This window comes from Vigna angularis, chromosome 4, assembly GCF_016808095.1.
Source record: "Vigna angularis cultivar LongXiaoDou No.4 chromosome 4, ASM1680809v1, whole genome shotgun sequence".
NCBI classification, from domain to species: Eukaryota; Viridiplantae; Streptophyta; class Magnoliopsida; order Fabales; family Fabaceae; genus Vigna; species Vigna angularis.
Window position 1 is genome coordinate 35,286,276 of NC_068973.1, and position 19,827 is coordinate 35,306,102.

At 32.9% G+C, this 19,827-nt stretch overlaps 2 protein-coding genes and 1 long non-coding RNA gene across 4 annotated transcripts; 1 reads left to right on the plus strand and 2 right to left on the minus strand.

Moving 5' to 3' along the window:
* Positions 1 to 3,745: 3,745 nt before the first annotated feature.
* Positions 3,746 to 8,566, plus strand: LOC108331231 (U-box domain-containing protein 52). Its single transcript, XM_052875682.1, has 10 exons — positions 3,746 to 4,032; positions 4,415 to 4,514; positions 4,647 to 4,768; positions 5,028 to 5,236; positions 5,326 to 5,377; positions 5,451 to 5,748; positions 6,113 to 6,214; positions 6,549 to 6,977; positions 7,523 to 8,278; positions 8,472 to 8,566. Exons 1-10 carry the CDS (start codon positions 3,827 to 3,829, stop codon positions 8,541 to 8,543), a joined length of 2,346 nt encoding a protein of 781 aa, XP_052731642.1. The 5' UTR covers positions 3,746 to 3,826; the 3' UTR covers positions 8,544 to 8,566.
* Positions 7,320 to 8,628, minus strand: LOC128196085 (uncharacterized). Its single transcript, XR_008248191.1, has 3 exons — positions 8,397 to 8,628; positions 7,998 to 8,288; positions 7,320 to 7,907 (listed from the first exon to the last, which is right to left on the minus strand). It is a non-coding gene; the product is annotated as an uncharacterized LOC128196085 (long non-coding RNA).
* A 1,825-nt stretch (positions 8,629 to 10,453) lies between these two features.
* LOC108331833 (oligouridylate-binding protein 1) lies at positions 10,454 to 17,541 on the minus strand. 2 transcript variants are annotated; one of them, XM_017566799.2, is made up of 13 exons: positions 17,334 to 17,541; positions 17,026 to 17,164; positions 16,065 to 16,126; positions 15,694 to 15,796; positions 15,160 to 15,236; positions 14,840 to 14,901; positions 14,632 to 14,719; positions 14,339 to 14,414; positions 13,943 to 13,973; positions 13,731 to 13,853; positions 12,714 to 12,802; positions 11,555 to 11,728; positions 10,454 to 11,096 (listed from the first exon to the last, which is right to left on the minus strand). In XM_017566799.2, the coding sequence occupies exons 2-13, from the start codon at positions 17,131 to 17,133 to the stop codon at positions 10,782 to 10,784; spliced, it is 1,308 nt and encodes a 435-aa protein (XP_017422288.1). In that variant the 5' UTR covers positions 17,134 to 17,164; positions 17,334 to 17,541; the 3' UTR covers positions 10,454 to 10,781. The 2 variants fall into 2 exon arrangements, with proteins under 2 accessions (XP_017422288.1, XP_052732173.1); XM_052876213.1 differs by having other exon boundaries at positions 17,241 to 17,497.
* Between the last annotated feature and the right edge of the window lie 2,286 nt (positions 17,542 to 19,827).

The window sequence follows — 19,827 nt, forward strand, 5'->3', positions numbered from 1 at the left end:
TCTAGTGATACTAGGTACATAAAAAGTATCCATCAGGTCTAAGTGATATCCAGTGTCAAGAATCAATCGATAAGTCCCGACGGCTTCCACTGGAACTTTCACTCTATTTCCCATGAAGACGAACTTCTCAGTTGGGTTTATGGTTCGGATTGTAAGGAATCCCTGCATCACATTAGAAACATGAGTCGTACATCCAGAATCAATCCACCAAGTATTATGGGGAACTTCAGTTAAGTTTGATTCAAAACATACGTAAGCATTATGCTTACCTTTCTTTTCGAACCAAGCTTTACGCTTTAAGCAGTCTTTCTGAAAATGTCCAGACTTCTTGCAGAAATGACATTTATCATTTTTCTTCTGGATTTTGGTTGAGGACTCGTCAATATTTAATGGTCCTTTACCCTTTACATGTTTCTTAAATTTCTTTCCAACTCCTTGATTCTTCAGATAATGAATGGAGTGACTTCTTAAGTTTTTAAGTCTGGTCTCTTCTTGAACTAACATACTGTGCAATTCATGCACATTCCATTTGTCTTTTAAGGTGTTATAGTTCATCTGAAATGGACCATACTCAGACGGTAGCGAGTTCAAAATGAACTGCACGAGAAAAGTTTCATCCACTTTCATTCCTAGAGTCTTAAGCCTTGCTGCAATATTTGTCATCTCGATCACGTGTTCATGCATAGTACGTGAACCGTCAAACTTCATGGTGGTCAACGTACTCATCAATGTCCCAGCAAGGGACTTATCAGCAGTTTGGGAGCGCTCTTCCACTAATTTCATAAATTCTTTTGCATTTTCAGTTTTCGGAATAGCAGATTTGATGTTACTTGCAATGCTCATTCTCATAAACATTAGACTAAGTCTGTTTGATCTTTCCCAAGCTTTGTAATGAGCTTTCTCTTCAGTGCTACTAATATCAGTGATAGCAGCCGGTTTCTCAACTTGAAGAGCCAAGTCAAGATCCAATACACCTAAGTGAAATTGGACTTGTTCACTCCAATCAGGGAAATTTAAACCATTAAAGACCGGAACAGACGTAGCGAGCGAGTGTAAAGATACCGGAACGGGGACTGTAATTAATACATGCTAATCATTAGTGCTTTGAGTCATAAATACAGATTCAGACTTTAATCATCATTCTATGTATATTAGTGTTCTCCTTTGGGAGATCCATTAATACACAAACATAAGCATAATGATGCTAATAATTGTAAATCTTTATTGATAATTAAAATATGCATCAACTAGAATCATCTACTACCTTTGGGTATATAAATAAATCTAGCGAGCATACAAAATTATCTACAATCATACTCATTAATTATAAGATCAAATAATCATCTTTGGATGATACAAAATATCTTATAATAATGAATTTTCAATTAACCCATAAATTAATTATTCATAATTTAGCATCCATACAATGAGTAATTGAAATAAAATCATTAATAATTTGAAATTAAAATAACTTTAAAATTTTGGTCACTTTGGTGACTAACAAAATTTACCATAATTAATTTCAAATAATAATGATAATAATAACCTTAATTTGTTATTCACCATACATAACATCCTTGTTAAATTTAATTTAACAATATACATTTATTCACATAAAATTTATTATGTGTCATAATTAAAATTGAAAAAACCTAATTTCAATTTAAGTGGGTAAAATTTTTCGTAATGGAGAACATACATAAACTTTAATTCTCCAGTATGCTACACGTTGGAAACTTTCATCTTGCAAAGTTTCAACACCAATTCATATAAAACAAAAAACTTTCCTTTCATTTACGTGTGTGGCAGACCATGTCCAACTTGATTTTGATTTTTAATACTATTCATTAAAAACAAAACTTTGGAAAAGTTTTCAACACACCTTTACCATTCACGGCAAACAAGGTTTCAACATTCATAAAGTTAAACTTAACTTTAATAATAGTTTTGGCATTGCATTCCATTCCCGTAAGCATTATCATCCAACAACTATTCATCATCTTCTTCCTAAAAATTACTATTCATCATCTTCTTCCTAAAATTACTATTCCAGCACCATAATTTCATCATTTTTTAGGAAAAAATCATGAATCAAATTTCTTTATTCCAGGAGAATCATAAATCTAACAACCTAAGCTCTGATACCACATGTAAGTTTTCATTGATCTTGATTACATGACATTAGGATCTTAAGAATTTATGATTCTCACTAGATTAAACATGATTACATAAGGAAGATGAGAATTTACTAACCTTGATCCATGCTAATTGATTCTTGATTTGCTTCAACTCCTTACCCAATCTATCCCTTGATGCAACCTTAATTCTCTCAAGACTTTCTTGATGGTGGGTTTAATGGGAGAGAGTTTCATACATTAGATTTGTGCATCAGAGACAGAACCCTTCAACCATTCTTATACAACTTCCATCAAGTTGTAATTGCCATTAAGTCCCTCAATTATATTAAATTACATTTTGACCCTCATTTATTTTCACATGAGTCACTTAATTGTTAGGTAATTCTAACAAAAATGTGTGCAGTTATTCAAGTTAATTAGAATGTATTCAAAGTGTTGATGACTCATACAGTTAGTTATTCATACAAAGATGTCAATATGCTTTTTGTGTAATCCACTCCAAGGGAAAAAAATCAGGTTAAACAACCATATTATCAATATAATTTAAACTTTTTTCTTATTTTTAATTATATCAAATAGGATTTAATTCATTTTCATTTTTTTCTAATTTTTCTGATGTTTTGGTTCCTATTAAAATCTATTTTATTTTAGTCACTGATATTATGTATCAGTTCTTACTAAAGCACAACTTTTTTTATATAGATCTCTTTTTCATCAGAAAATTTTCATCTTAGTCTGATATTTAAGAAATATCAGGATCTATTGTCAATCAAAAAGGCATGGCATGTCATCACTTAGAGGGACAAGGATTAAAATAAAAATATAAAAACTAAAAATTATTAAAGTTTGAATAAAATAATAGACATGAATTGAGAACATTAAGCAATGTAGAGTTATATTTTACTTTATAAAAGTAATAGTAAGAGGACAAAACTAACAAATAAAAATATATAAACATAGTGAATCTAGATCAAATAACTTTACTAATTTGTAATTTCTTTACTGATTTAAATAAACTAAATCCACCATAGTGAAACATTAATGATAAAATTTAGATGTCAGTTTACGTTTTTATAACCATTTAATTCCCTTCTGTGTTTGTACGATGACATTAAAATATGATTAATGGGAGCTGTTACTGACTATATATGATTTAGTAAGCAGATTTCATTCCCAAAAGGACGAAGTCAAAGTTAACCCGCAAATTTTGGTCATTCTTTGATGGGATAAACAACATCACAGAATAGAACAATGTGTGTGGTTCTTACATCTTAGAAAAAGAAGCCTAAAATAGTTAAATAAATCCCAGATTGGCTGCTACAGACATACAAGGGATCGGTTAGTTATTACTATTCTTTTTGTCGTTTAAGGTTTTGAACATCAAAAGAGAATCAGGAACAACAATCTAACAAAGTAAACGAATTAAACAAATGCCTCAAGTCCTATGTTATTCAAGAGTATCATGTGATCCTATATATTTTTCATCAAAGCAAGTTGAGGAATTTCTGGGTGCAACTTAACCAAACCAACCACAGATTAGGAAACATTATCAAAAGGCTTAAAAGGAAGGATCTTTAGATGATGCCTTTGAAAGGAAGAGAAGAAAAGACATTTTGGCCTTGAGGGTCCCTTTAGTTTGGTATTTGGCTGATTGAAGGAGCAGAATAAGATTGCAGTGAAAGAAAGTAATGTGGTTGCCAAAGCATCGGTCAGATAAAAAGGATGGTGTGAGTGGATTAGTAGCAGTGGCAATTGATAAAAAGAAAGAAAGCCAATCTGCACTCAAATGGGCAGTTGACAATCTCCTCACCAGAAGTGCAACAGTAATTCTCATCCATGTCAAGCTTCTCGCACCAACCCTCTCTCCATCACCTTCTCTTTTCGCCCCTAGTAAGTACCCTACAATGGAATTGCCATTGCTATTAACCATAGCTTCAAACATCATTGTCTCTGCACAACATTTCTGCATGTTCAGTGATTGTTTTTTGTTGAGTAAATTTTGGAAAAACAGATTTTCTTCTTCACTGGTAAATAATCTAGTAAATAGCATAATTTATTTCAATTTGAATGAGTTTTATGACAGTTAATGTCACTTTTTTTCATAAAAGTAAAATTAAACAGGTCTCAATTTCTATATGAATTTATGAAAGTTTAGAGTAACATGTGAAATACACACACATATATGTGTGTGTGCAAAGAAAAGTTTTTCAGCAGCAATGGGAACAATGGCGACATGATTGATTCCTCGTTTGGTTTATTACCTTGGCAGGGATAAGTTCTTTCCTGGGTGATGATACTTCAGTGGTAAGCAAAGAACACGAAGGCCAAAACAGAAGTGTTTTCCTCCCATATCGTGTCTTCTGTACAAGAAAAGATGTGAGTTGTTTTTCCTTTTAAGATGAATGTTTCTGGAAATGAAAGCAGCTATCTTGCTGATGGTGTTCATCTTAGAATTCTTATAATCTCTTTTGTTTTGTTTCTTGGTGTGGTGTGGTGGATGGGCCATAGATTCAATGCAAGGATGTCCTATTAGAAGATTCAGAAGTACCCAGAGCTATAATTGAATATGCTTCTCAGACAGGAGTTGAGCATCTGGTTCTTGGCTCTTCAGCAAAAACTAGTTTTCTCAAGTATGCTACTTTCTAACTCACGTTGTCATCTTGCAAATTTTACATCAAGTTTCTGGTCATCTTCCTTTCATTCAGATAAAACACGATATAGTCAAAATGCAGAGTTTGGAAATGTGATTACAATTGCTTAAGACTTATCCTGTCTAGCTTAGAGTCACTTGCCCTTATGAATACGTATTGTTAAAATAGAAACCTGAATCTCTCGCTTGGATGTGTCAGTATGTATTCGATTTCTTAAAGAATGTTTTTTTCTCATCAGAAGATTCAAGGTGTCAGATATTCCAGGAGAAATTGCAAAAGGGGCGCCAGATTTCTGTACTGTCTATGTTATTGCGAAAGGAAAGATTCAAACTATGCGATCTGCTACTCGTCCTGCACCTGCCATTTTCTCTAACCAGGTCTGTCAAATTAACAATGGCAGGTCAAACCTTTCAGAGCCAAATGTGTTCTCATCTCGAAGCATAAGAGGTTAGATTCATCCTTTCAAGAACCACACATCTATGTCCCTAAACATATTGTGAAATGTGCTGCTCACTGAAAAAGTTGGTTTCTATCAGAGCAAGAAACGTATTCCTTTGATGCTGGATCACAGTATGATGAAACATTCAGGTCAGTGACATTACATAATACATACTACTTAGCATTTGTTTTAGCATATGAAGACTAAATCTATTGGAAACAGGTCACCATTTACTAGGAAACGTTACAATGGCAGACAATATGGGGACACTCCCAATTTAGATACGGACATATCCTTTGTAAGCTCTGGAAGGAGAAGCACAGAACATTTGATCCCTTCATTGAACTTAGATACAGGAATATCCAACAGTCGGCTATCATATAGCTCAGACATAGATGCAAACTTCAGCTTTGAGTCAGCGTCTTATCGAAGGAAGTCTACGGAAATGGGCTCTCCTCTTGAATTATCATCATTCTCATTTGAGAGTGATAAGCAATCATCTTGTTCGTCACAAACAGCGGTAAGGAAAGTTCGCAGTGCTGTGGAGATCTGTTTGGTCTGAGAAAACAGTTTTCTTATGTTTTATTACTTACTAAAAAGAATCTCATCTTGTTTTCACTTTGTTTAGTTAAAACTGGATTTTTGTTTTTATTGTGTAAGTCTTTGAAAATGGAAAAACAGGTAAAGTAAGTAGTATCTTTGCAGTTATTTACAAAACCAGATTCTCATAGCAAACGTATCCTGCATTTGTATTTTTTGGCTTGCTTGAACATGTTATAAAAGTTCCTGCACTGATAAGGAGTTGAAGAGAATTCCATAGTTTAGGCCCATTTTTGTAAAAATGAATAAGATTTTTTAAATTGTTGAAGTTGTGGCAATTGTAGGATGACATGGAAGCTGAAATGAGAAGATTGAAGTTGGAGCTGAAGCAGACCATGAAAATGTATAACACGGCTTGTAAAGAAGCACTCACAGCACAACAGAAGGTGTGAATATATATATTGTGTATATATATATATATATATATATATATATATATATATATATATATATATATATATATATATATATATATATATATATATATATATATATATATATATATATGGTTTGTGTTTAGAATTTATTTTTCATGCACTGGTTATCATAACATTAACCAATTAGAAATCACTTGATGTATACAGTCTTACTAGAACATGAGAATCTATGAATGAATGACAGTGTAAAAAAATCTTTACATGAGTACTTTTGAATTATATAATTGTGTTTTTCCCTGGAAAAGTTCAATAATGTGTGATTAATGGCATGCATGGTTGACAGGCAGTGGAACTTCAGCGGTGGAAAATGGAGGAAGAGAGGAGATTGGAAGAAGCGAGGCTGGCTGAGGAAGCAGCACTGGCAATTGCAGAAAAGGAGAAAGCCAAGTCTAAAGCAGCCATTGAGGCTGCCGAAGCACAAAAAAGGATTGCAGAACTGGAGGCACAGAAGAGACTCAGTGCAGAAATGAAAGCACTTAAAGAATCAGAAGAGAAAAGAAAAGTGCTTGAATCTTTGGTAAATGTAGATGTCAGGTATAGAAAATATACTATTGAGGAGATTGAAGAAGCAACAAAATTTTTTTCTGAATCCCTTAAAATTGGAGAAGGAGGATATGGTCCTGTTTTCAAGTGCCTTTTGGATCACACCCCTGTTGCAGTCAAGGTTCTACGCCCTGATGCACAACAAGGAAGATCACAGTTTCAGCGAGAGGTAAGCAAGCATAGAAACAAAACACTACATTTGAACACAACAAATTCAACTCAATGATCAGAGATTTTGCTTTCTTTAGGTTTTACTTGGTTTCAGAAAATGTTCTATATTATCATTTTTGTTTTTGTAAGACATCTTTGTTTTCAACTGTTAAAGATTTGCATACAGTGTAAAACTTTTAAGCTAACAAACAATCAAAATCATCCTCTATTTGACTTGTAACTCATTCCTTACAAAATTCAATCATCAAACAATTTATGAGTGGATGAAAGTTTTGTTTTATCGATAATGTTATTTGTTAGTATTTGTTAGTAGGGAGAGTTAACCGACAACCTTTTCCACTTTTCTTCCAAACCTGTCAAACCAGTCTTATATTTTCCAAGTATTAGTAGCAAGAGTTGAAACCACAACTTCTCTCACTTTCCTTTCCAATTTTACCACTAAGTCAATCTTATATCTCCTGGATTACAGGTTAAACTATACATATTTTTGTTATTATATGTGAAAACAAAGCTATTTCTTAAACCATGTAATGCACATTACAGGTTGAGGTATTGAGCTGCATACGGCATCCACACATGGTTCTACTCCTAGGAGCATGTCCAGAATATGGATGTCTAGTGTATGAGTATATGGCAAATGGTAGCTTGGAAGATCGCCTCTTTCGACAAGGCAACACTCCCCCACTGCCTTGGCAGCTAAGATTCAAGATAGCAGCGGAGATTGGCACAGGCTTGCTGTTCCTGCACCAGACAAAACCAGAACCTCTGGTGCACAGGGACTTGAAACCAGCCAACATCTTGCTTGACAGAAACTTTGTGTCCAAAATCAGTGATGTAGGTTTGGCCAGGCTAGTTCCACCATCTGTGGCAGACTCTGTCACGCAGTATCACATGACATCCGCAGCCGGAACCTTCTGCTACATAGATCCTGAGTACCAGCAGACAGGAATGTTAGGAGTGAAATCAGACATATACTCCCTTGGGATAATCTTTTTACAAATTTTAACAGCAAAATCACCTATGGGTTTGACCCATCATGTTGCAAGGGCCATTGAGAAAGGAACTTTATCTGAGATGTTGGATCCATCACTCTCTGATTGGCCACAAGAGGAGGCCTTGACGTTTGCTAAGTTGGGAGTGCAGTGTGCTGAATTAAGGCGCAGAGACAGACCTGATCTTGGCAAGGTTGTCCTACCAGAACTCGACAGACTCAGAAACCTTGCTGAAGATACTGACCTTATTTCAGCTTTGGGTAACCCTACGAATATGCCCCGAGACAGACATGTTTCAGCTGTACTGGTAAGTTTCTCTGTTTTTATCATACAAGTAAGTTAATACTAAAACAAAGCACACATAAAAACTAAGTTGTTTAACTCATAACTAACCAAGAATCAAGAATGTGAAATGGGAAAGTTACCTCTTCTTGTGAAGAGGATGTTACATATGCATCATGCTAACATGAAAAGTTGTGCCTGCTTTTTTATTTTGCCAGGAAGGAGATTGTCCTCCATTTCCTAACCCTGTCTCAGGGGAAATTAGAGCTAACAATTCAGTGACTTTCTGACAAGTGAAAACAACGATGGAACCAAACAAGAAAATATGTTGTATGGATTCATGTCCAGGAGAAAGTGTAAATTGCTTAGGTGGTTGTAAATTGAACCAAAAGAGTAGCATATTTTTGAGCTACAGTTTCACTGTTTTGCAGAAATGTAATAGGTTGTGTCCATACAGTTTTGAACAAAACGAAGTTAATTCATGTATAGAAATTGTAACTATATTTTCACGATTCCAAGCCATGTTGTAAACCGGGCTTTCTTCCTGTAACTTCTTGACTCTTCGGAGAGTTTTAGAAGTAGTTATCCAAAAACTTGAGAGGAACACGTTGTGGGAATTAATGTATTATCCACATATTCCTGTTAATAATTTTGCCACATATATACATTTTTCTTTCGTTGCTCCGTGTTTCGTTTTAATATAATTAACTTCAGCTTGACTTTTAGAAATACAATGTTTAAAGTAATTGTTAATAGTTTTCAATTGTTACAGTTAATAATGTGAATTTACATTGAAAATTTATTTAGATTTAATTCAATAGCAAACTCTAGATCGTGGAATTGGGAGAAAGTAATGACTCATAACTGATGATATGATATAAACCAAGTATGTATTTAGATTAATTAGTTTAAAGAGAAAAAAAAATTACTTTGACAATTGTACGAAAAATCAAACACAAAATTTAGGCTGGTTCGGTTCGCAAACGCAACGGTCATGGGCTGAGATTCCATGAAGAAATACTAAAGACATTCCCACCTCAATTAATCGTTTAACATTTTTCGTTCAATATATTATTTTGATTTTTTTTTTTATTATTACATATTTTTGGGTAGGGTAAACATTATGAACAAAGCAACAGAAAATATATAGAGCGGTAGAGAGAAAAATGAGTCCGTCAAAAGCAGAAACTATGGCTAACTTTAACTCACGTAATGTTTGTTTATGAGTGGTCATTTTATAAACAATTTTTAAGTCAAAGCAATAGAAGGCTTTTATCAACACTGTATGTTGTGTGTAGAGTAGGATAAAAATGGAGAAATAGAATGTGTTTGTCATCTTATCTCTTTTCTTGTGCTTGCAAACACTGTTACTGTTCAAATCAGTTATTCACTATTTTATTCTCCACTTTACTAAGCCAAAGGTAAATAATACTTTGTTTTTTAACAGATTATGTTTCTCCCATCTTGCCTTTGATAATTGCTTGTGTTTTTCATAGTTGTCTATATGTTGGTTTTCACAATTATGTTGTTTTCTATGATTGTCTAAATGCATCTAATGTTATACAATGAGTTAAGGTTAAAATAACGTTTTTTTCATTATGGTATAACGCATCTCCGTTCCTTCCATCTAAAACCCAACAAGTCAATTTTTTTTTTCAATTTCTTTCCTATTATTTCTTTTAAACTAAACTATCCAAAATTATCCTATTTTTTTATTATCTATTTTCCCTTATTTTTATCTGGCACTAATTTTCTTCTGTAGTATCAAACAAAACGCAAATTACTGGCCTAAATTTCATTCCCCAAAGTTGAGGAAAATTTATAGTGGTTTTGAACCACTACGTTTTATGCCCTATCCAGTCTATACGTGACAGGAACTAAATATCACTAATTATTTTATCCTAAAAGTAAACCACTACTGAACGGGGAAATTTTTCGTAAAGTAATAGTAATTTAATTTCACAGATGGCTTCATATCCTATTAGCCCCTTAAAAGGCTAACTGGCAATTGACCAAAAAAAGGTTAGTTCGCAAAAACATTTAGAAAATATGAACCATCAAAAGAAAAATCAAGGTATTTTGAATGCGGCAGTGTGACGGATTAAAGTTGATAAATCAAGAGCATAATTGATTTTCCGAGAAAATATCACGGCTGATGTAACGCGTCTGTAAGTATTCTGCCGTTCACGAGGCACGAAAGGAAAACAAAAGGCATAGAATTATTAACATGATCTTGAGTCGATACTTATAATACACAATAACAAATTAAAACTACCCAAACATAAAATTCGCTTCTCTTTCTAGCAAAACATAGATCCCTTTTTCTGAGTCATAAAATCCTCGTTAGATCAAACAATACAAATTACAACACGACGTAAAAACTAAGTAAATATCAAGCCACAATACCTCCAATAGAAAAAGCCCAGTATGAAAAGGACATGCTGTGGGGAACCAAAGAGAAATGTGATGGCACATCAAAGTCCCCCAGAAGATAATAAAGCAACTGTGAATCTGCACAAGCCCAAGCGTCAACGATAGTACATAAGCTGCTGTCTTGATGAATTACCGGTATATCCATCATACATGGCTTGAGATCCCCCAGAGTTTACGCCCATTGAAGCAGGAGCTAGGCCGTGTTGTCCGGTCATTTGTAGAAGAGCTTGACCTGAAAGACCAGATACAGCAGCCTGACTCAAGGCCAGTTGGCGCTGATAAGCCAACAACTCAGCAGGAGAATAACCTTGGTTCATCCCTGCAGTCGGAAGTATTTGATATGGTTGAGCAGGAGGAGGTAGTGGATTCGAAGCTGTTCCAGGAGGAGTTGGTTTACTACCCCACGAACACTGCACAAATCAAGTAAAATAATTTTTACTCGTCCATAAATAATGAATGCATACGCTCCAGCCTTCAAAATTAGGCAACGGTAGAAAGAGCCCGAATTTAAGTGTTATTATACTTAGAGGTGCATCACAACCACGAAATTACATTTATATTCCAATAGTATTTTAACTTTCCAACGATATTAAATTGGGTCCATCAGTCCGTAACAGGCATGGAAGAATGCTGTAAAAACATGGCCTCCTTCCCATGATGTAAATCAGCGCCTCAGGGAAGGGACAAAGGTAAGGGTACGGCTAGGTGCAAGCATGTGTCTCTTTACATGCGAGTACTGAGTAACACGATCTCGGCTATTGGTAAGGGGGAAAACATTCGCATGGGCATATTACTTTATGGGCAACCACCAGACCAAAGAAGAAATGGCAATTAAATTAGTTGACCAGATAAGCGAAATAATTCTCACCTTCATACTCTTCCCACGGATTATTCTTCCATTAGCCACCTGAATGGCCAAGGCAGCTTCCTCGTGAGTGTTGTATCTAACAAATCCAAAACCCTTATCCCTTTGAACTCGAACCTCCTCAATTATCCCAGCCCCCAGTGCATGGAATTGGCAATGGAGTTCAGCTTGTGTTACCTGTTACCCTCAAACCACGTGTAAGAATCGTGTAAACGGAACAGTTCATTATTTGTAATAAATTGCAAGACTGACATTCAGATCAATCAATACGGAGAAATGCTGTCACAGATTTGACACATTCAACGACAAGTAGATGCTAGGAAGGAGAACTAAATGTTGGAAAAAGGTTTTAATAAATTAATACAGTTTATTTTCAACCAGGATTTTGAATTATGGACTGCATCAGACGAAGAAGCAACAATAATACGGTTGCAAGGAGCTCTGCAACCATGTGACGCACAACAAATGCCTTCACCATATTTGCAGTTCCCCACAAATCAACGGGGATGCCCCTCTTTCACTTCGAGAACAGATCCAAACCAAGAGGCAGCAGATAAGACTCAATGATGAAACAGATTGACAACGTTGTGAATAAACCACAAACCACGACAGATAATTGCTCCCCAGATGTAAAGACACGTTTTTTTACAGGATTTGCAGTACCAATCTATGGTGGAGGTAAATTGACACTCTAAGAAACCTGGGTCACTATTGCCAATGCCAAATTCATAAACACATTTGAGAAGTTATAAGAAATATCATAACACATGGATCGAAAACTAGAACAAAATTATGCACGAATTTTGAATACAATAATTTAAGTTCAAGTCAATAAATTCTTGAAAGGCCAACATGTCTGTCCTTTAACTACATGTAAGTCATTAAGTTGGAAAGCCTGAAATGGGAACTAACTTATACATCTTATGGCATTTTTCTGGCACTTTAAACAAGGGTGATTCAGATATACATCACTGTAAAATATGCACCCCTCAGCAATTCATCCAAAACTATGTTTAAAGCTAATTCTAGTAAGCCAGATCAATCTAGAAATACCTAAATATTTTTCCATATTCGTGAATAAAGAAATTAAACAAAGTTTTTGTTCTTAGAATGTGAAAATAATAACGACATAATATTTCATTCTTCAATCCACATAACTTACATCATGAGGAAGGTTGCCAACATAAACTGTGGTGTATAAAGAATTGTTTTCGGGAGCATCTTCGTTATTATTATTATCTTGACCACCATCTGTAAAACACAGAAAAAATGAATTATAAGTATCTGTCACTGTCAACAATTCTAAAATTCCATGGTGGTTTCCAGAAGCACGCAGGAAATAGATGAGCAAATTTAGTTACACAAGTGCATAGGAAACGGAGAAGCAAATGCAACAATTACTTCACTGAGATCCCAAATTAGAAATAGTTCTAGGCAGCAAAACTTTTTAGTAACTATAAAAATAAAAATGGAAAAATTATATAGTAGTGGATAACAAACTTCGCTAAATGCTCACCATGCAAAAGCACAACATTTATCCAATACAAACTAAAGTAACCATGCTATTTGTGTCTACTTATGTTACTTTTTGAGACCCAAGTATGCATCAAAACTGGTGCCCAACAAATCAAACACTTAAAAGTGCAGCTTCGTTGGTGTCTAGCAACTATGAAATTTAAGTATAACTCAGTTTCAATAAACTGCTAAATGTAGGATCTCAAACACACCCTTCACACCAAGGATTAGCGTGAGACTATATTTGTAGATGATCTAATAATGGCCTAATAGGGGATGACCAAATAATTCCAACAAACTTTAAGATAGACTTTTATACAATCTAAGAAAGTGAACTCCAAAGGTAACTCAATCTTACAAAACTAACATACAAATTGAGGTATCGATCCACTTATATACTATAATTTAATAATATCTTTAGGCATTGTGGATCTCCAACCTAAACCACCAAAATATACATGCTACTCTGATCAGTGAGTTACATCATTCCATTATATTTTCAATCAGTATGGCGTCATTCAGCACAATCAATAACACATACCAGACAAAAACATAGCATGAACTGTAGAAGGAAAAAGAAAAGTAAACTTAAGTCTTCATCTATATTTTTCATGGTTTCGGGAATATAGGCTCAGGTGCTTCTATCTAGAAAGGTACACGATACCTGAAGATCCATTTGTAAGCACAACAGCATTTTGGTTTTCATTGCTCTTCTCTTCATTGGAGCTGGTACCAGCACCCTTAGTTGCCCAGTTGCATCGTATTTGCCTATTTCCCAGCCACTTGCCTACATGATAAAGGAAATACCACAAGTTGGTATGAACAAAAAACATGACACAGAAGCAGGGAACAAAGGTATACAACTGAATGCCAAACCTGTCATATCATTTATGGCACTTTGGGCATCCTGCATATATCAAATGCATAAAGAGGCATCATTTCATCAATTCAACACATAATTAACATAGTTACACCAAACTAATTTTTTGTTAGGTTTAACTTGGAAGATATTCTAAAAAAGTTCATGCTCACACATCCAGCAAAAACACAATAAATAAAATTTGTATGGCACTTGAAATGAAGTTGAGATCTGGAGATATTGACTGTTCTGTTCCCGTTTAATTTAAAAGGAAAACAATTTAATGATCTTTTTACAACACATGTATATTTAGTCCAGTTTATTTGGAAAATGATTATTTTTTTTGTGGCTCCAAAAAAAGCTTTTAACTTTTTCCCCTTTCAGGATGGTTCATTGGTTGATATCATCACTACCTGATGATCACGGAAAGAAACAAAACCATATCCTTTTGATCGACCAGTTTTGTGATCCCACATAACCCTTGCATCACTGCAAATAATGAGAGAAGATAGAAAAGTAAATTCCAGAAACCAAAACACCTTTCAAGGCTGAGTAACTTGTTGAAAAGTTCCCCCCAGTTAACTATCTTCAACGTTTCACCACTAATGAGGACTACAACAGTCACAATAAAAACAGAATATACCTTGCTCCAATGACCAAAAAATTCACAATGAAGAAAAAAACAAAAAAGCAATGAGGAACTCACGAACAACTAGGATAGACTGAGAAGCAAGCAAATAAAGTTGCATCAGTAACCTCTGGACTCAAATCACCGACAAATATATTGAAGTGCCCTGATGATTTTAAACTAAAATTAAAGGAATATACAATCGAAAAGAAAAAAGAAAAAGAATGCCCCCAAGAAGCAAAATAATTGAAATCACAAAACCATATGAACTGTTCTTAAAATTAACCTGATGTGTCCTCCCTACTGCTATTTGCATATGCCCAATTCACCTTGAGTGCTTGACCATATCTGCAAACAGAAATAAAAAGAAAAAATCATGCAAAGTAGCTACATATTAAAGTGAACTCTGAGAAACCTGCCAGGACTCAAGATTGTCCAATTAGAACATCTTCGAGCCATGAAAATATTATGCAATGCCATGTATAAAAGTAAATAATTGGTCTATCAGTAAAAAAAGAATATAGAAGTGAAAACGATAACGATTCCTCTATCTCCAGAAAATAAAGATGGAGAATTTATTCACAGTTCACAAACAAAAATGCTTACAGTTGTCGTCCATGCAATGTCATTATTGCAAGGGCCGCAGATGCTCGATCATGGTAGTCCACAAAACCATAAGAGGACTGTAACATCAATTACACAGTAAGAAAAGGCCAAAAAAATAATTAAAAATCAAGATTGTAGGAAACACTCAAACCTATAATTTTGTTAGTAAAGGCCAGAATCACCAAACAAATGGTGTACTGAAATGCAATTATCTTTCCATAATTCCTAGAAAACATAACACCTTTGTAGAATAAAGATTTCAAAACGAGTCCCATTAGAGAAGTTCAGAGTAAAGTAATTATATACTCTAAATTCTAATGCCAACCAGGTTTTTAAAAAAATAAAATAAAAGCTTGCTCATCAGTACTAATAATCAACATATTCATAATATTAAGGAAACATAGGAAAAATAACAGGGTTTTCTAGTTTTGCGAGAAGGCCTGTTAAAAGAGGTCATTTACAAGCACAACAATAATAATAATAGCATCAACGGTCACCAACAAAGAAAATAAAGTTGAATATTGAATCAAAAACCTTTTCTTTTCTTATGAGCTTGCAGCCAGCAAGAGGACCAGCACTCTGAAAAACTTCTGCGAGAAGTTTATCAGTGACATTTACATGAATATTTCCTACATAACTGAAAGAACATAGCTTCAGATCAATAAGGTGTCAAAGAGGACAACTATACTAATTCTAGTGCAGTGATTATTTAAGATGACATTGAACTTCAGTAGCATCAAATTTATCTCTCAGAAATTCAGGTGAGATAAGAACGCCATTTTTTCAAAAACAAAATATATCTACAGCTGTTTGAATTTGGTTAAAATGAAAATTCTCATACTTGAGCACAAACATGAAACTATGGACAAAAATCAGCTAAAATATGAAAGAAATAAAACACTCACACGCTACGGCATGCAGAAGTATCAAAACCAGGAGGCAAATTTCCACTTGGAACAGGCTCCATCTGCAAAGTTTACAAAACAACAAATAATAAACAAAACGGACAAAAAGAAAGAAGGTCCAAACAACTATATACAGACAGAAACCTTGAAGAGAATCAAATAGAGAAAAATACAGTACAATATTTAGACACAGTAAAGGACTGAGCTATTTGTCATATACTTCTAACAGATCAGATAGTAAATCAACCAGATGCATAAAACAATTTTAGTTCATACCATAATCGTCAAAAACTATTCTGCAACAGTTCCTCCATTAAATGAGACAACTATGCTATGCTTCATAGGTACACAGGTTATAAATTCTTGACATATTCCAGTTGACTTCGACCTAACATTTTGGCAATCATTGACATATTGAAGAGCTAAAAGTTTGGGAGCAAAATAATTGCAAATCACAAATACATATAACTCACTAGTCGGCACTCCGTAATAGAACCAACAATTAAATCATATCAAGTCGACAATTCAGAATAATTTAAACGACAACAATAGACCACAGCAGCAGCAATTTTCTTGACAACGAAAACTAGATGAAAATGAACCAAATAAAATCGAAGCAAACAACGGGATTTTCATTTATGAATAATCATTCCTGTGGAGAGAATAAGAAAACAGTAACGCGGGAATCAATTGTACCCTACACGACTGTGAAGTGGCCTAAAATTAAACTACCACGAAACCGGAAATAAATAAAAACCAGAGCACAACGCGAATACCCTAATTACGTGAATTAAATGTTTTCTTTTAATCCCCAAGCCCTATTTTCTTTCTCTACGGAAATGGAACAGCACAGCAAATGCAATTGGCGTCCGATGCACAAATTCGATAGGGAAATTCAGAATTAATTGAAAAACAAAAAACAAAGAAAAAAGGAAAAAATAAAATGGAGGGAAAGACTAACCTGAGACATGGCAGCGGCGAGCATGCCAGGGTGGTACATCTGCTGCTGCTGAAGCAAGGCTTGCTGCATGAGGGCTTGTTGTTGCTGCAACTTCAGCCTCTGTTGCATATCTTAACTCCGCGATTCAGATAGATTGTTCCTGAGAAGAGAAAAAACGCATAATTGTCCGCAACTATTTCGTAATAATTGGAAAAAACCAAAAAAATAATCGTAACATAATCTAATAATAATGGTGAAATCGGTGATTGAAATCTGAGGCGCGTGAGGGAAAGATTGAAAAGGGGAAGCTGTTTTGATATTTTTCTGACCGTGATTCGGAGAGACGGAAGAAGAAGAAGAAGACAAGGCGGTGAATGGTGAATGGTCCCAACGCAATTGGTGTTTTTGTTTTTGGTTTTGGTTTTTGGTTTTTGGATTTTGATTTCGCACTCTCTCGATCAATTCTCCAACCTCATTCCGCCAATCTCATTACCATGTCCATCCACTTCCACTGTATTTTAACCCGGATCGCCTTACCCAACTCAACCGGGTAAACCCGTTTACTTTTACCTGTAATTTATGGCAATTACAAATTCATCCCACTTGATTGTTTTAATATATTAATTAATTTTATATAAGATAAGTTTTATTACTAACTAATTTTGTTTTTTTAAGGAATCTGATTGATTTTTTTTAGTTTCTTTTTTTTTTATGATCACTAAATCCTATTTTCATGTTCCATATCTAGTCAACAACCATGTATTGTTTGATTGGTTTTATTTGAATTTGAGTCGCTGATATTTTTAATCAATTTTTAAGCCCTATAAAGTAAAATTTGTTAATTAATTAAGATGGTGAGTGCTTGTTTGGATAATAAGTTTTTATGAAGTTATAGTAATTTTTTACATCTTAAATTCATTTTTTTTTCAAATTGTTATGAAATAATAAATGATAACCAAAAGCAAAATGTAAAAATTATTGGAAGAATTTTCTAAGGAATTAAAAATATTTATTTTAACCAATGTCTATTTCTTAGAATGAATATTGTGAATTCTAGTCAAAATTATAAATCACTGTATTTTTTGAATCACATCACTCATGACCTACGCTTCTATATAAAATTGATTCAGTATTATTCTTAATTTTTTTTCTATTAAGTTATATAAGTTACTGTTTTGGATATATTTAACTAAAATATGCTGCAATTTACAAATCATATTGCTTCCCATTTCAGTTTCTATACATTTTCCGTTAATAATACATATAAAAAAAAGTTATCTTATTTTATATACCCATCTCATACTCTTTTTATCTTTGACTACGATTTCAAATTAAAAAATATATATAGTCATATTTTGTAAAATTAATAAAGAAAAATGTATAGATTTTTCCTTATCAATTTTTTTCAATTTGAATGTTTTTTAAATTTAATTATTATTATTTATTTATAAAATTATTTACAGAATAAATAAATATTATTTTATAAAACTAATTATATTTAATTTTATTATTATAATAATATATAATGATGATGATGATAATAATTTACTATCATAAAAGAAAGTGAACGTATTTTATCTGGTAATAATAATGAAACTAAACTACGTATATGTAATAAACAAAATTTTCTCATTCCATCTACGTATTATTATTTTTAAGTAAATTGTAAAATTAAAAATTGATAACAAAATATATAAAATATTCACTCTTTTAATTACATCTATCTCATAATATTATTTTATTATTAATATATTTTAAAAATAAAAATTAATGGTAAAAACAAAAATAATTTAGTCATAATAATATTTAAAAAAAAACGAAATTTCTAAACATTTGATATTTTTGTTTTATCACTAATATTTTCTAAAACTAAAAAACAATAAAGAAGATAAAATATTGAAATGCTAAGTACCATAATACATATTTCAAAACAAAACAAATCATTTTTATAATTCGAAAACACAATTGTAATACAAATCATTCGTTATTTTTTACATAGTCATAATACTAAATTTATTTTCTGAAAACATATGAAGCAACGTAATGTTTCTTTCTTACTAATAATAAGTTATTTAATTATTCTAACCCAACAATAACTATGATAAAACCTAAATCAACATTTAAATACATGTTCGGTAAATTGATTTAATACTTTAAAATAGATTTAAACAATTATAATACTTTATTACAAACAAATCTTACTATTTTTTTCTTAAATATTGTTTCATATGTTTACAAAAATATGTGATGTTGATGAATTTCAACCGTAGTAAATAAAAAAAAAAGTTATTGATAAAAAATTAATCATTAATTATGTATGTCAAAATTTCTTTCACTCTAATTTCTAGAAGCTAGTCAATTCCTTTGATTATGTATGTCAAATTTTGGGGAAAAACAAGATTAATTGTTTGGAGTGTTTGTGAAGTCAATTTAGATTTTGACTGAAATATAGAAAACGACAAATCTAAATAAGGAAGAATTTAAGGTCTAACAATGTTGTTAATAAGAGAGAATCTAAGAGTGAATTTGAATATTAAAAAAAATGTGGAATGGTTCAAATTAATTTGTAGCATTTTAATATTCGATCTTGGAAAGGATGCTCTGGCATCTATAGTCTAAATAAATAGTAATAATCATATAGGTGCTAATTAGTGTTATCATTATTATAATCCATGACAGTGAAAAGTGTATTTTAAATATAGTTAACTTAAATAAGTGTGATATTGTTTACTCTTTGTTATATATTATTATCGTAAAAATATATCATTATATTTAAGTTAAAGATTTTAATAACTTAATATATTTTGATAACTAATTTAAACA

Excerpts from the sequence above, each read along its gene's own strand:
- LOC108331231 (XM_052875682.1), top strand. The coding sequence starts at position 3,827 with ATGTGGTTGCCAAAGCATCGGTCAGATAAAAAGGATGGTGTGAGTGGA. Across the intron at positions 4,033-4,414 it reads TCTCTTTTCGCCCCTAGTAA|TTCTTTCCTGGGTGATGATA; the intron begins GTACCCTACAAT and ends GGCAGGGATAAG. Across the intron at positions 6,215-6,548 it reads CACTCACAGCACAACAGAAG|GCAGTGGAACTTCAGCGGTG; the intron begins GTGTGAATATAT and ends CATGGTTGACAG.
- LOC108331833 (XM_017566799.2), bottom strand. The coding sequence starts at position 17,133 with ATGCAACAGAGGCTGAAGTTGCAGCAACAACAAGCCCTCATGCAGCAA. Across the intron at positions 15,237-15,693 it reads AGCTCATAAGAAAAGAAAAG|TCCTCTTATGGTTTTGTGGA; the intron begins GTTTTTGATTCA and ends TTGATGTTACAG. Across the intron at positions 11,097-11,554 it reads TCCGTGGGAAGAGTATGAAG|TGTTCGTGGGGTAGTAAACC; the intron begins GTGAGAATTATT and ends TGATTTGTGCAG.